The 17,906-nt window shown below is 32.6% G+C and overlaps 1 protein-coding gene across 1 annotated transcript in view; it reads left to right on the forward strand.

Annotated features, from left to right (window-relative positions):
- The window catches only part of LOC150101012 (ethanolaminephosphotransferase 1-like), a 240,020-nt gene that overhangs the window by 13,660 nt on the left and 208,454 nt on the right, over window positions 1-17,906 (forward strand). Inside the window, exons 2-3 of the mRNA XM_090402145.1 lie at window positions 5,017-5,091; window positions 6,095-6,282. Coding sequence (XP_090258271.1) covers window positions 5,017-5,091; window positions 6,095-6,282 — 263 coding nt within the window. The remainder of the gene's footprint in view (window positions 1-5,016; window positions 5,092-6,094; window positions 6,283-17,906) is intronic.

Here is a 17,906-nt window from a genome sequence, read left to right on the forward strand (position 1 = left end):
TCACAGCATTTGCATCTAAGAGAAGCTATTTTAGCCTAGATTGATGTATGACTTTTAATGTTTGTAGCCTTACACAAAGTTCATATGTTTCAATATGGCCAACTTCATACTGCATTTCTGTCAAAATATTCGCAGATATGTCGTCAGGTTGATGATCACTAAGTTGAATTTATGAGTTAGTTACTGCTATCTCCTCGTGATTTATTATTACAGGAGCTGTTGATTATTACGTAACTCTTGCAACAACTCGAGTTTAGTAAATATTTTGCTGCGAAATATAAAAAGTTTTGGTTCATAAGTCTTTGTTCTGTTACTGCAGATTATGAGAATTTTTCTTTCCGAATCATGTGCATACCCTTTCTAAAACCACGTTTTTCGGGTGATATGTAAAAACATTTCATAACTTTCCTGTTTTATTTTATAGTTCATTTTTTACATTTGGTTTCATCTAGTCGCTTTTCAGCTTCATGTCCTGGTTACCTAGCAAAGAGTGCTGGGTCTTGTAGCCCACTTATCGTCTGATGTCCAGGATCTCCAACATCTGACGCAGTCCTTGATGACCTGGGCGTCGACTGATCCGGTATGAATTTCTTCTTACTTTTCACTATTAAGATGGAGGATGGTACACTGTTAGTCTGGCTCCTCAGTAGAGAGCTGTCTGACTAGGATGGTCCAGCTGGTCGCTAAGCTACCGCAAGCATGGCTATCGACATTACTGTAGCACATAAGAACCTCCTCCCGCCGCGACAAGGCTGTGTTCCTTGGGGGGGGGATTATTATTATCAATTATTTCTATATTCATTTAAGAAAGTTCACAGTCAAAGATGATATGGAAGGTATGTCCAACGGACATATCTTCTGGAGAGTTTATAGAATTCGTAATTCACTTCTACGTATCAGTGAACCAGATGTGGTGAGAACTAAATATCTTCCTGTTCAAAGATTTAGTATGGAATATGGGGAAAAAAAAATATGGGAAAAAACTGTTGGTATTGTTAGGCTAATGTTCATAATGTTCATGGGGATGTGTCTAGAGTCAAGAGATCTTGGTTAATGATCTCATCAGGAGTGACTGTCATGAATAAACTAACCAACCCTAGACTTTCGATTATATCTGTTGCTCCCAAAATCACAGTTTTGGTTTTCTGAATGAAAGCTCAAGAATTCTTTGTATATAAGTTAAACTTCAGGAAAATATAAGTAAGTTAATCCCTAGCATCCAATGGGGGAAGCCTCCCGAAATCAGTCGATATTGACTTTAGTTGGAAGGATCTATATTGAAATCCCGTCTACGGTTCAAAGAATCTTTAAAAATATTTTTCTTTTGAAGACGCATTAGACAATACGGAGATAGCAGATTTTTTTTCCTTTCGGAAACCGTAGTTTATTTTCTTGTAAAACAGGCAAACCGGTCAGAAGGCTATACGCAATTAATAGACATATAATGCATTGATCTCAGGGCATTCGTTTCGACAATAATTCAAAACAACCAAACCCACCCACTACGGGAATAAGACTTCCGCTTTTACCCACCTCTGGGAGTTTGTTATATTTCTCATGATACCATATTTATTAATCAGACAGACATTTAACTCATCAAGAATTATGTAGTTCTCTGATAATCATATCGGCTTTCTTATGTAATGTCCATGTCGGACTACTTCTAATACCATATGTATTTCGACCCTTTATGCTACGTTTTATCATTGCATGCAGTCGTGTCCAGAATTACTAATGTGTTATTGCCTCTATCAGACTTAATGATGCCCATTTTTTTAGTTGACACTCTTCTTTCTGCTTTAGTAATGATAATAATATCGGAAATATGTTGAACGTTTACTGCAAAAGAATGGCTGCCATAAATGTGGTATCCTTCCGCAATATCCTTATACGTATATTTCTTAAATCCTTTAATACATTAAGAATATCCACCTTAGGAATGTGGTTGCGTGTTAATACGTAAAAACTTTATAAAATATGCTTCATTCTACCTTACAAAATATGTAATAGTAGTTACAGTATTAGATTGTAAACCTGTAGTACATTAGTAACATAAATTTTATTTAATTTTTTTACATTTTTTACTCAATTCGAAACCCTGCTTAAGAGACCTTACAAGCCTTCCCCCCCCCCCCAAACCGCTTAAGACCTCCAATAATCGGGATAGTGGTCTCACATAGCTGATAAAATTCATCTCCCACCTAAAGACATTCGCAGACTTCCATGACAACAGTAGAATTGCAACTGCAGCCTGTGGGCTGTAGCGCCGGTGAGCCAGCCTAGTTTGGTGAATATTCTCCTCCCCCCCCCCTAATTTCGCATTTTTTTTTTCAAATTGCCCTTATTTTTTTCGTGTTTCCGAAAATATTTGGTAGGTGTAATTCTGTTCTGATGTCCTAAGAGTATGACAGAAGTCATGTAGATAATTGATCGCGTAATGTATATAAGTGTTGTTCCATCTAACAAAACTGTGAGATACGGTTTTTAAAAAAATATTATGGTTTTATTTATTACTGATACTTGCTCCTAGCAGGGTTGTAAAAACTCGTGTTGAGATTTTTTTTAAAAAAATTCCTTTTTAAATTTTTTATTAGAATAAGTCTAGCTTGATTGCTTTATTCATACGATATCTCGAAATGAATAAATGAAAACATGAAAAAAAAAAAAACAGTAAAGACAGTGTAATCGGGAATATTTAATTTTGATCTTTCTGGGAAAGTGACGATCTACCACGAACAGAGTGCGTTGCTGATTCTAGCTCTGAAGATAAGCAGTGAAATCACCTCTACAGGGATATCCGGTTGTATTCGTATTTCTTGACGGATATTCGACTTGACAGATCAGAATATGTACACGACAAGCGTTCTTTTATGTCGGTTGCACACATAACAGCAAGGGATTTATTTACTTTAAACTTCTAGAAAGATTTCAGAGTTATAAATATTAAGAAATATTTTAAGAAATGACGAGACAGCGTGTTCAGTGCGATTATTACTGCTGTACTGAGATTTCAAGAAACCCAAATATAAATACTTAGCAAGACATCCTTTGCTATGTTTATAGACATTAAATACTGTATATATATATATATATATTCAATATATCGAAACACGAAAAAAAAAACAGTAAAGACTAACAAAGGTGACAACCACTATGCAGTTATACAGGAGAATGATGTTTTTAAAATATTTCTAAATTGTCTGTTGCATTGTTGAGCATGTTATGCGTGTTTAAACATTCGCGTACACGCGTTTGGCTAACGATGGCTAGGATGTATTCCTACAAGTTGATAGTCGGGTTTATATCTAGACGTTGAAGATCTAATACTATTTCTAAAGGTTCCAGAATTCTTCTTTCAGTTATGTCATAGCAATGGTATAATAGCTGAAATTTATCCCATAATACTTGATGACTCTTTGCCGAAGCGTGTTGTGGGTCAACCGAAGAGAGTACATGTGATAACAAAGCGCTGAGGCCTCGCTTCTTCGGTATTCAATATTTTGAATGTGTTCTTCAATGCGTTGCTCGATAGATTTTTCTGTCTGCCCATAGTAAGAAGACCTGTATGCGCACCATAGCTTATAGACATCCGGATATTTACGTGGCCCATGTGGAGAGTTTGTGGATAGGAGTTTTTATCTCATCTTGATAAAGGAGTTAAATACCGTTTTGATTTTATGTTTTATAAGTATTTTTGAGGTTTATGGAAATGGAGCTACTATATGGAAGAGTGATGAAGCCTCTGTTTTCCTCCTCGATAGAAATATCTCTAATCTCGTGTTAGCCAAGTAGTCTAGAGATAATGTGGTCATTACAGCCGTTTTGAAGAAAATTTGGTTTTTTTTAACTATTGGAGTTCTTTATCTAGATCATCCTTGTCATTAATGGGACAGTGGGCGCTTATTCCTAGAGTACAAATAATACCCAATTTTTTTAGATATATAATGGTATAAAGAGGCATCTAGATATCTGTCAGGGTATGTGGGCTTTCAAAATATAGAGACGTTTAATCTACCAGATTCCTTAGTTAGTCGAAGATCCAGAAATGGGAATGAACCATTAGACTCGTAGGTTTTATGTTAAGGTGTTGACGATGCAGGTACTCATAAAAAAGCAGAAGTGAAGGTAGTCCATAGTTACAGACTAAGAAAATGCCGTCAGTATACCTTTTCCATAATTCTGGTTTATGATAGTATTCTTCTGAGACCTTTTTTCCAATGCTTTCATTTGAAGATTTGCTAAAAACTAGTGAAAGAGGAATTCCCATGACTAGATCAGAGAGTTCTGTTTGTTTGTTGCGTTATTGTACTTGAAATATCTAGAGAAGATACAATGCTTAAGGAGTGTCATAACCTTCTTTGAGAATTTATCTTGTAGCAAGACGAGGAGATCCTCAGTAGTGTTAGTAAATAAATTTACTATATTAAAGTGTGATAAAATGTCAGGTTCATCAAGAAAAGAACTTCGAGCATTTTGTTCATGCTGGAAACAAAATGCCCGGAGATTTTAACAAAAAATGGCGATTCTCCTGTCAGGCATTTAAGTAATTTAGCTAGATGTTTTTGGGCGTCCCGTATAGGCGTGGAGGAAGAGGATGAAGAGATCGGAAATCTAGTCTGGTATCTCCGTTAAACTCATAGGTCGTTCTTTGTTATATATATATAACATATATATATATATATATATATACATATATACATTATATATATATAACATATATATATATATATATATATATATATATATATATATATATATATATATATATATATATATATATATATATATATATATATATATATATATATATATATATATATATATATATATATATATATATATCGGATATATATATACCATTATTTCGGAGTTAGCAATCCAAATGACCATTCGTGTCTGGGAAATCACTTCCACCTCTCTGTGCTGCATTCAATTAAATGTTTTACCTTCATTTTTTTCGTGCACTTACACTGATATTTGCAAAAAGTAATTCAGAATACATTGTTTATTTATTAGATACTAAAAACAATCCTCTCAGGGTTGAATTCTTTCATGAAGAAACCTTACAAATAAACGATGATGATGATGAAGGTAAGCCTAAATTTTTTCATAATAAATTTTAAAATCATATCCATAAGTTATACTTTTTCAATATTAATATTCGATATTTCAGTTTTCTTGCTGTTGTTGGATAATAATAAAATTTGGATTATTAAAGACTTCAGGAAGGATAATATAACATTATAAGCAACCCTTAAACAGATGCTTAATATAATAAACATTTATTTTGTTGATCTAAGAATAAGTGGAATTAATGGAAGTGAAAACAAAAACGTACATCATGAAGATAATTTATTTTTTGAATACAAGTTTGAGATTTTTCAGTGACAGCATACTGTTCCATATTACATGTTAAAATTAACATTTAAAGCAAATTTAACGAAACAAAATCTAACGGTAGACTTCAGTTTTTAGAGCAACAGTGAAATTATGTTTGCCAATTTTCATTGAAATGAGCAATATTAAAGAATAGAAGGCCTCACGGGTTTAAAGATTGTCATTAAGTTCACCTCTTTATAATAAGCTGTAGATTCTTTAATGATTATCTAAAATTCATGTCCCGCTTTTGTTTCTAAAAGATGGAGCGAAATGAACTTCATTTATTTGCGCTTGTGGTCCATCGTCGAGAGACTGATTAGCTTTTGCAGAGTTCAGATGGAAATATATTGCCTTGAGCGCAAGAATCAATTAAAAGTGTCGGGTTGTGATACCATTCGTTATCGCAACAATGGTAAATGGTATGGTAGATTCTGTTTTGCTATGTTTGCCATTAAAATATTCTGATTGAAACCAAAATTGAAACGACTTCAAATTTTAATATACCAAATTTGATTATATTCCATCCTGTCAAAGAAGAATTATTATCATAATTTCGAATTAGATAAGAATTAATATATTTCTATACGTGTATTTCTATTTATATAGAGAAATGAATTCTATAATATATGAGAAAAAAAAATCAACGAAACGTCTTGTAAGGACATTTTCATCTCTTTAAAACCAACCAGTGTAAACAAAAACATTTTCTATTTAGAACAAGAGGAGGAGGAAGAAGAAGAGGCCAGCAAGCATGGCCATGTCATAAAAAAACGCAGCGCGGAATGGATACCTGATTATGACTTATACGATAAATGGGCTCAAGAATATTATGAAAACTATCAGGTTCTTCCAATTCAAGGAGTAGATCGTGCAGAAAAAAGAAAAAAGGATATCTTGGACATTGTAAGCCATTAATTGCATATTCGTGATTCGAAGTAAAACATAAATAATAATAATAAAACAATTAACTCTAATTATGCAATCTGAATCTGTATATTAGACGAAAGGAGATATAAGATATATAATTAAGTAGAATTTATTTTTCTTTCCCATAACGTGTTGAGCTTCGCCTATCACGACCAATATATTGGCTTCATAGATATCTAATGCTCTAACAGGATGTATAATCCTATAACTATAGTCTACTATATCTGTCAATTGCATGTATTTTCGGGTCGGGTTGTTTGTTGCACAAAATGAAAAAAAAAGCCAATTTTCTTGGAGGGAGGGAGGAACTCTATCGTCTTGCACTAGAATGGCTAATTCACGTTCGGTTGAAATGCCTTTATAAAGATCTTATCATCGATTGGATTCAAATTCAGGTCTTTCTAAGCAAAGAACTTTTTTTTACCGAACGAACTAAGGAGAATGTACATATGAAAGAATATAATGAATAAGATAAGTAATATATCCCTCCTCAGACACTCACACACATACACCACTTGGGGCATCTTAAACTAAGGAATCCTTCATTTGTCATTGTTAATGTTTGTATTAAGAAGAAACCTAATCCGTTGCCGTCCACATCCCTGCATAAAAATTTAAATAAACATCAGACTGACATTATATTTCAGCACACTTTTGTATTTCATTTCTGTTTTATAATCATTCCTGTATAAAACATTTATACAGGAATGATTATAAAATCATTCTTGTATAAGTCATTCCTGTCTATGCAGGAATGTATAAAATCATTCCTGCATAGACAATATTGAAAGTGCAGCTAAAATTAATGATTAAGCTACGAGCAAAATGTCATTTCTTTTCTGCAAGGATTATTCAAAAATATGAAGCAAATCTGTTCCAAATTTCAAAGATGTTTATCTAGCATGTTAGCAGATATTGAAAACTTGGTTTTTTTCATGAATTTCATTATCTCAAATGTTAATTAATCAGGCTCAGCTTAACCAATCAGCTTACTTGCTGATTGGTTAAGAGTATTTTGATCAGGCCTAATCAGTCTTCATAAGTTCAGCGCTCTATTGTACGAAGAAAGCTTGATCACTCAAGCTTCTTAATGTTCATATATTTGTTATTTTTGAAAGAAATCTCATGGTATTTATGACAATTTTATTTATTCAAACAACATTGGGTGTTACTTTTATCGAAATTCCTTACATTTTATCTCCTAAAACGGGTTAACTGGACAAAGAACACACATGCACACTGTTTAATACAGCTAGGTGACTATAATTAACTGTCTCATCCCTCACAGCGGCGCGCCAGTAGTGTCCGGCGTCTGTGTGCAAACTTTAGTTGGCGCCACTATTTCCCCCCCCCCTCCAATAAAAAAAAATCACTTTAAAAAAACGTTTTTTTTTAAGTATTTCGTCCTCTTTGGCGCCTGTGTGCGTCGCACACATTGTACATATGATCGGCGCGCCCCTAATAACTCAAACACAGTCCATTCATCCTAACACATTAAGATAAGATAAAGTACTCCTGTACTAAACTAAAGAAGATTATCAGAAGTTAACTACGTTTTTTACAAGTTGACCTGGCCTGTTTTTAGCTCTAGATATGTTTTGTTTAGCTAATTTTGTCTCTGTAATGGTCTAATTGAATCCAAAATTAAAATGAATCGTCAAATTTTAATGCAGATTCTAAATAAGAAATTTCATTAAATGCTATTTAGCCAGTGCAATATTGTTGTTATTAGTGCAAATTATATTAATAGAAATATCAGAATTGAAAGCATAAATAAACTTCGTGGGTAATATTCTGCTATTCAATCTTAATCTTTTTTTTTAAAGCTATAACTGGACAGAGCATAGTTGTCGCAACATATAAGCCAAATGCCTTTTGCAGATTCGTGTCTCTGAAAATGGGTTGACTAAAATCAAACTTGAAACGTCTCAATATATTTTTGTGAGAATTTCAAATAGCCAAATTCGAATCTCGAAATAATTTAAGAATAGACGAACCATCAAAATGAATCTAATAAATAGTTATGCATTTTACTAAACGCATTGTTCTTTCCTATCACCCTTTTTTTTAACAAAAAAAAAAAAGAGAAAAGAAAAACATTTCGATTTTTCCATCTCTTTTCAGATGCTATCAGTGCCAACTAATGAAACTGCACGCGAAGTCGATCCTCGTGTCCGTAATTTTCTAATTAGCTGCTTGGTCTTCACTGCAGTTTTAATATTCGCCTGTGTGGGTTGTCATTACTACAAAAAACTTGGTAAGAATGAGATTTTAGAAACTTCCAAAATTAATTTTAGAAACTTCAATCAATAAGGCTGTTATTTGTTCGATTCTAATCGTTCACTAGACGGCGTTTTTTTTTTTTTTTTTTTTTTTTTTTTTTTTATCCGACTCTGAGCTCTTGGATTTCAACCCATCAAATCAAAATGTCAACTGCAAAACTCCGAATATTGAAGACAATAATGTTTATTTTTTAGAGATTAGGACCACAAAATGGAAGCAGTTATCTCAAGTACTCTCCCTTTCATAAACCCTTATTCATACGAAATCATAGCCATGCACCCAGTTGTTAGTGACGGCCCAAAGGGCGGAGTCTGACTATCGACCAATCTTCCACTTGGGACTAAAAAAATCTCTCTCTCTACGTCTGATAGAAATAAAAAGCTTTGGAGTAATAATTCAAAAGTTTCTTAAATTGAACAGCAAAGTAAATAGTAAACAGTGATTCAGCTAGAAAATGTAAAGCAGGACTGGAAAAAAAAAACATTGAAAGAGAAGCAACCAAAGAAATTGAAATGATATTCTAAGAATTGTCCCTCAGTTTGATTTATTTAACACACCAGAAAAAAACTTTGGCATGGACAATACGAGATAAAGAAGTAGATTTGATTTAATTTCGTTGTGCTCTGGAAGATTGGTTTGATGGCGCAAATACCTCTCTTCCTCTAAGAAGCTTTTCAAGTGCCAACAAGGTTGATTATCAACTTTAATAAATTAAACGGGCTTATCTTATCCTTCTACTTATTCTTCTCTTACTAATATAGTCATTTCCCCCCACCAAAAATGGCTTGTTTTCCTTTTAACTTATCACTTATACTTAATATTTAAATTACATTTCTATATTAGATGGCATCTGAAAATTTGATCCAAATTCCAGTTCATTAAGAAATAGGCACTAAAAAGTTACCACCGAAAATTCAATTTCAGTAACTTTTGTAGGCATTTACTATTTTAGCTGTAGTGTTAGCTGAACATAGCATTATATTTGTTTTGCATTAAACACTCATCTATTTTCCACAGTGGCCGCCATCCTTGGAAAAGTGTGTTGTGACTTCTGTAATCCATTCAGCTATCAGAAAAAAGCCAACGAGCTTATCAACAAATATGTACCTGGCATATACATCCTAGCAGATGGCAGTAAACGATTTTATATTCCTTCTGAGGAAGAAATGGAAGCTCTGAATGAAGCAAAAAATTTATTATTTGGATTAGGTCAGGCTATCAAGATGTAATTTTTTTTATCATTTTGGAAATGTTATTAAAATCCAAAGAAAGTATAATGGCAGCCATTTCACATTGGAAATATGAGAAAATATTTCATTTTATTATCACTATCATATACAGCATTTCTTTGTTCAGAGTACTTCTTTAGAATCACATCAGTGGCAGAAATCTTTCCAGCAACAGAAAATGCTTAAATGAAGGTATACATTTAACGATTAATTGACAATAAGTAGCATTCTGAATGATTGTTTATTGTTGCGAAATTAATCCACTGGTCTTCAAGAAGATTCCAGAGTTATTCGAACTTTAAGCAAGTATTGTTCTTTCCTTTCCTGGAAAACTCTGATTTATAATCCGGCAACTCATCGCAATCAAGAATGCGCAGAAGTATACACAAATAAATACCTGTTAGGATTACGAAGCACCATTGGCTATCTAACAAAACCGTGGAGTTCGTTCTTTTATTATTATTATTTTTATAGCAATTATGGTTAGGGAACAGAAGAGAGCTCCGATTGTTTGCCAGACTAGTTTTCTCTAAATCAACACATCTTTTTTAGAAATAAACCTGCTAAGAATGATTAAGAACGTGTGACCCACTACAACTTTCCAAAAAAGAAAACAAAGTTAGGCTAAACCATTTTCCTACTCCTTTTGGGAAATTAAATGCCGCTAGGACATTTATTTATGACTACTATAATGAAACCTTGCTTTGGTATTACTCATGCTTGCGATACACTATAAGAACAAAAATAAGAACTTTCTCATTAGGCAAATGCGTGTTATATGTCAGATGTATTGGTATATGCAACTACCTATATAGTTTTCCAGCCTCGTTGACTGGGTGGTAAGCATATCTGCTTTTTAATCAAAACGTCAGCGGCTTAAATCCGGACTTGGCCATAGATGCTTGTGATTGTCTTTAGGTAGAAGAGGAATATTATTGTCTGGTGTATAACCATCGCTTTGCTTATTTGGAAGTGCAGAACGACTTGAAAAAAATGTATGTTTGGTCTCCAGAATTGGGTTTCTAGACTGTGTAAAAAAGAAATTTAAAAATTACAAAATAAATTCTACAACTAATTAATTTTAGAATTTACTAATATGCTAGTTCACCACCTGAGAGAAAGCAGAAGTATAAGATTTTAAAAATGCGGTAAGACTCGATGCAATCTTTGGTGGGTTCGACAATGCCACGATATTATGATTTCATTATGGTAACAGTGACATCCAGAATTGGGGACATTTTCAAAAAATAGCTTTTCTATAATATTGTTAATTGGAAATCACTATAACAATATTTAAAAGCGTAATTTAACCAACGCATGATTCTCACAGTAGTTTTGGTTTGGTTTTTGTTTCAGTTCACAATAATTTTGGTTTACTATTTTCGGTTTTACTTTTAGTTCACTACTTACGTCGAGTGTTGCGTGTTTTAATTGTTTTAACTGTCTCTACGATGTTTATTAATAGCTGTGCATTTTTAATAGTGTAAACAAGTTGACATTCATAGTGTTTTGTTCATTTTGTGAAGCTATAAAATGGATACATCTCCAAGAAAACACTGAAAAATACGTGCTCTTTCTCAACACACATCCATGAATTGAAATCAAATTGCCAATGAATGTGGTGTTCTTTGGGTACTTTTAATGTGATTTTAAAGAGGTTTAGAGAAACAGGTACCTTTTCTCCTTACCAAAGGAAAATGTGTGGCAAAAAAGGAAAACTACATTTATTCAAGATGGTTTATTAGTTAGGAAAAGCAAAATTAATCCAAGACAGAAAATCAAATTGTGATACGAATGATAACTTAATATAATCATTTATATAAAAGTATAGTTTCGAGATGCAGGGGCGGTTTTATCATTAGGCGAACCTAAGCAATCGCCTATGGGCGACAAGCTTCTGGGCGACAGATTTTGCTACATATAAAACTATATAAAACTAACAAGAACTCCTGTATTCCATAAAATTCATGTATGTAAGCGTACCATTTCTTTGCTGGAAGTATATACACGTCCAGCAAACCTGGATAATATTCTGTCCACCTGCTGAAAGAACATGGATAAGAAGTGTAGTTTAACAGTCATGTCCATTAGAAGGGGCAATAATCCTTCACGCTGAAAAGAACACTTAACTAGATTACTTGGCGTATGTAGTAGCTATGTTCAGTTGCCTACAGCAAGAAACGCAGTTGCTTGCCGTTTGCTCTGTAACCGGAATCTAAGTTATATCAGACTAAATACCTACGAGTTATATTAATTTTGCAGCTTGTTTTTATCGTATAATTATAGTTTTTAATGCCAGCGCAAAATAAGAAATCCTTTCATACTTTCTTCACTTCATATTGTATCACTTTGCAAGATCACACACAAAGTACTGCTAGATAATAACACATGTGCACTTTCTTTTTGTTTGAATTCGTTATTTTTCCAAAGTCATTGTACTGTTGCAGTTTTAAGCAAAAGACAAAGGCGAAGAATCTCTGATGAAATATATCATTGGATATAAATTTTTTAATATTAAAAAGACTCACAATCGGAAACCCCGAGTGTAATGCAGTTTAACATCATTTGTTGTTCATTAAAAAAAAAAAAAAAAAAAAAAAAATCATTCCTAAAATTGAAATGTGTGACCCATATAATCTTATTTTGCAAGGAAAGGAAGCAGAATGTCATATTTATTTCAATAAAATGTTATTTAAAAAATATAAATATTTGACATAATATTTCCAATGTAAACAAACGTTTTGATTATTTATTTTCGCACATGTGAAATTCGTTTTTATTTGGGAAGAGACACGATAAATTAATTGTGCAGCAAAAAAGGGTCAAATATCGTAGGACAATAAAGAAATTCCAAGTAATACAGTGCACAACAGTGCACATAAAGACAATAATCCGTTAACGGCGGGGGGGGGATAATTGTATTTTAACAGATAGAATGCTGATGAAGTTTCATCTGCATTCTAGATTTTTATTAGGCCAAAGGGATTTTGAGTATATTTGCAAACAGACATATTCAACATAACTTAGCCAGTTTTGTTGTAAAAAGTGCCGCATTTGAAAAAATATTAGCGGCATAATAATAATAGCAAAATTCATAATGCTTGAGACACATCTGTAGAAATCTATTATTATTATTATTATTATTATTATTATTATTATTATTAGAGTCCTTTTAATTATGAACTCTATAAAGATATATTTAATAAATTGGTTTTATTTTTGTGTTTTTAATTAAATAAACTAGTTTCATTTTGTCACAGATGGTTTTTGCTTCTGAACTACCTGGATTATTGTTCTTATCAATATTACTAAATTCCAATCTCCTTCTCTGGAAATTTTCTCTTACTAAATGTTTGACTTGTGTTGATCAATCACTGACTTAGCAGTTTAATCCAGAGATTAAATATATGGCCAGTTTAATCCATAACGTACTTAAGAATATTTCATCCTGTCATTTCCCAGAATCCTGTTGGGAAAGAACAGATCGCCGAGTACTGAACTTGCGATCATTTTGAAACACGTTTCTGAGACAACAGAGGGATTTTTTTTGTGTGCTGCTGCTGCTATTTGTATTAATTAGTGGATACGTGCAGTTTCTGTATCACATAAACAGAGCATTTGATTTTCAAGTGGATTCTAGTGGATGTTAACGAGCCCAGCAAGTTATCGTTACTATTAATTGCTTCTACGTTTTAACTAAAGCTGGAATTATTATGCTTATTACTGCAACTTAAAATAATCAAATCTGGAGTTGAATAAATCTTAATAATTGTTTGATAAAGTTGGAACTGAATTAATCCTATATATACAGTGGCGGATTACCCATTAAGGCAATGAGGCACATGGCTAGGGACCCCAGGATTTGGGGACCCAAGCCAAGACGTTTTCCTAAAATAGATTCATGTTTTCAGTAAACATCATAAAAATCTTGATTATTTTAAGCGAAAATTTTTTCAAACAATTATTACGTTTTAATACGTATTTTGAACAGCATGTACTATCTTCGCTTTAAATAATGCCGTAATACCAATGTCGGCGCTAGTTGACAAGCTTCGTATTTTGTATTTTGAACAGCGCGCGCTATCTACGCTTTAAATTAAACCGCATTACCAATGTCGGCGCACGGCGCTGTTGACAGCTACGAGGTCACGAAAAACTGATCGCATTACCGAGATAGGGAGTTTGCCTGGTTGCTCCTTAACTTCATTTGTTATTGAATCGTGTCAGAGTGAGGTGTTTGTTTCAAAAATAACTTTTTAGTGTGACTTTTCGTGTTTTCATTATTTGAGTGTAGTGCAACTTGCAAGTAAAAAAAAAACTTTTCTATAATTTGCCTAGGGGCCCCAACTATCCTTAATCAGCCAGTGTATATATATATATATTATATGCTTTTTATGTGAATCCCAGGCCTCCAGTAAGTAAGGTGCTCACACTAGGCGCCAAAATTTACCTTTCACCTAAAGTTGGGTGGTTGGAAAGCAGATACATTAACCATTCTGTCAACCAGGGAGGCATACTGTGCATGTCACTGCAAACTGAAATGTTTTATATTTATATTTAGATCCATGTTGTAATTCCATAAATATAATGATTTTTGTTACAATTTTTATTACCATAAATTCAAAATTTTTATTTTTAGTTGGAATATCTGAACTTTACAGTTGATGAAGTTCCTATTTTTACTTTGCTTAGCAAGCTTAATTTGACTGCATTCAAATTCTTTTCTTTTCTTTTCTTTTCTTTTTTTATAAAAAAAAAAACTTTCATCATTATACAATTATTTAAGAAGCAACTTGCACCAAAATAAAACACGTGACCTGTCGTTATTATGCATTGAATCAGATATAATGGACTCGATTAATTATGATGACACTACAGATATATTTGCTAAAACCAAAGCCAGAAAAAAAAACTTTTAGTTATTGATTTTTTTATTTAAATTTAAACAGATTTATTTTTATACTTTTTTTAAAATGCAAATATATGTATACCAATGTTGTATTGTGTTATTAAAATTAGTTATCATGGAAATGTTGGCTTTTATATTCAATAAACTAAAAAAAAGTGCTTATATTTGAGGCCTCATAATGATGTTGCACCTCCGGTCTCCAAAAGTATAAATGCGGCCCTGGACGCTGCCTGTTTGTAACGCTAGTGGTGAACGCTCATTTTCTGTACTTAAACGCGTTAAAAATATTTACACAATTCGTTAAGTCAGATGCATTTGAGAAATTTGTCAGTTATGTTCATAGAAAACGATATTGTTGAATTATTAGATTATAAATGTATGATAGATAAGTTATATATAATTGATAAATACTTCATTAAGTAAATGTATAAAAATTTATTTGTGAATTACTGAATCGTTTAAAGTCCATATTTTTTATAATTAAGTTTATTTTTATTTATAAATATTTCAGTTACTGGATTTTGAAAATGGATAAAAAGAAATCGGGTTTTCAATATCGCAAACGTAAAGCGGAAAAGGAAGAAAGTTTGAAAAAACAAGACGGTGCATTTTTAAAATATCTTTGCCGAGAAGATCGTAATCGCATACAAGAAGAAAATCTTCAAGATTATTCGTTGGATAATTCGTCTATAGTTTCGATTAACGAATTGGGAGGAGAATTCTACAGATACCAAAAATTGGATTAAAACATCGAAGGAGAAATCTACAGATCATATGAGTATTGTTGATTCTGAAGCTGGTTGTTCTACAGATCCAATCATAAAAGGATTTGATTTTACAAATTTAAATTATAATGATCCAGCAACTTGGTGTCCTGTAAACTTTTCCAATATCAATCAATTACCTCAACAGTTGAACATGGACCTGAACAGATTCATAATTTTGATTTTCCGAAAGATAACAATGATAGAGGATTTTCAATGACTCATTATACCTGAAGACTATTTAAAGGCGAGACAATGCAGCGTTTGTGGTTATTGTATTCCAAATCCACGGATTCTGCATTTTGCTTCTGCTGTTTATTATTTGACAATGGCGGATTAACCTTGCTGATTCTGGATTAAGGGACTGGGAAAATGCTTCTAATTTAGCTGCGCATGAAAAAAGTGAGACACGTTGAAAATTACCATAAATGGAAAGAATTAGAAAGTCGAATAAAAGAAAAGAAAACCATTGATGAAGAGAACTTGCTAATTGTTAGAAAAGAGGAGAAACATTGGATGCAAGTAATAGAACGACTCTTTGCTTTAGTCCAGACGTTAGCTATTCAAAATTTATCATTTCGAGGAACAAATGAGACATTGTTTTCGGATGGAAACGGAAATTTTTTGAAATTTGTCGAATTTCTAGCCAAGTTTTTGATCCAATAATGAATGAACATCTTTGAAGCATAAAAGATAAAGATACATATGTGCATTATCTTGCAAAAGATATTTAAAATGAAATAATAAACATCTTCGCCAATGCGATAAAAAAGAAAATTTTAGAATCTGTTGTTGCCGCAAAATATTTTTCCATAATTATTGACTACAACCGACATTGTTCACACGGAACAAATGAGCATAGTACTTCGATTCGTAGACACTAGTAATAGTACGGTTTCTATAAAAGAACACTTTTTGGGATTTATAGAAATAAAAAATACAACTGGAGAATTTTTATCAAATGAAATACTGGGAACTCTAGACAAATTTTCATTACCAACATAAGATTTAAGAGGTCAAGGATACGATAATGCCAGTAATATGAAAGGTGGTGTAAAAGGTGTGCAGCGACGAATTTCAAATATTAACCCGAGAGCAATGTACGTACCACGTAGTTCACATTCATTAAATTTAGTAGTGAATTGCACTGTTAATACTTTAGATGCCACAGCATTTTTTGACGCGGTACATCGTCTATATGTATTTTTTCCCTGTTAGACTCGTCGATGAGAATACCCCAAAAGACACGTAAGTAATTTTACACTCAAACCAGCTGTGATATGCGATGGGAGAGTCGAATTGACTCAAAAGTAGGCAGGGTTAGAACGATCTCGCCTACTTCCTATACAGGAATAAAAGGGGTCAGCTGACATTATTATTATTATTATTATTTAAAATAATAATAATAATAATAATAATAATAATAATAATAATAATAATAATAATAATAATAATAAATAACCACGAAATTTAAAACACGTAGATAACTACAGAACATTAAAAAACGAACTCTGGAAAATATACCAACAAAGTTAAGAAACCATTAACACTAATATACACATCACCAGTATCTAATGCCTACAATCCACACATAAACAGCAACAACAACATAAATAGTAAAAGCTAAATCCCACTCTCTTCATAAAAGCTAACGCAAGCTTCGAAGTAGGTGGGATTAACTACCTCACTCATCTACAAGTAATCCTTATAAACAAATGCAGAAATTTGTTTGTATAATCACTCTTTCTCAAACTTTGAAAAAAAAAAATACAAAAAATTCTGTATAATCTTCAATATTAGAAGAACATGTGTTGTAAATATATAATATAAAGACAAAAAAGTATTATTAAAAATTTTAATTGAAATCCAATGTAGAAACTGAACTCTGTAAAATTATAAGTTGCAATGTCACACAAGATGTTTATTGTATATATAAATATTTTAGCAATCAATAAAAAATTATTATTATTATTAAAAAATGTATGTTATTATTATTATTATTATTATTATTATTATTATTTATTACAGGGCCTGTGTATCAGTGGAAGTGGTGCTTGCATCCTCTGCGCTCAGTAGCTGGAAATTTGACTTATATTCAAGTTATCCGAATGGAGGGACTTTTTCTAAGCTTTTCTTCGACCAGTTCCTGAGTTATTCGATCTCTGAGACGGGCAAGTGGGTTTTTCCTCCCGGAAACTCGGGTTTTTCATCCTGTAAACTCAAGAAAATCGACCGTAGTACCCATATTATTTCAGCCAGTGACATATCTTGTTAGGGTTAGGTACCAAGAGATGGCAGCACTTGTTTGCCAGCCTCTTCAACGGTGGCTGCTATAATTAGTGATAGACATGGGCCAGCTATCTCTGATTGGCTACCGGTGGAGATTGAACTGCCCACTCAGTCTCCAAAAGCTAG

Source organism: Typopeltis vanoorti, chromosome 12, assembly GCF_054136105.1.
Source record: "Typopeltis vanoorti isolate ZY-2024b chromosome 12, IOZ_Tvanoo_1.0, whole genome shotgun sequence".
Taxonomy (NCBI): Eukaryota; Metazoa; Arthropoda; class Arachnida; order Uropygi; family Thelyphonidae; genus Typopeltis; species Typopeltis vanoorti.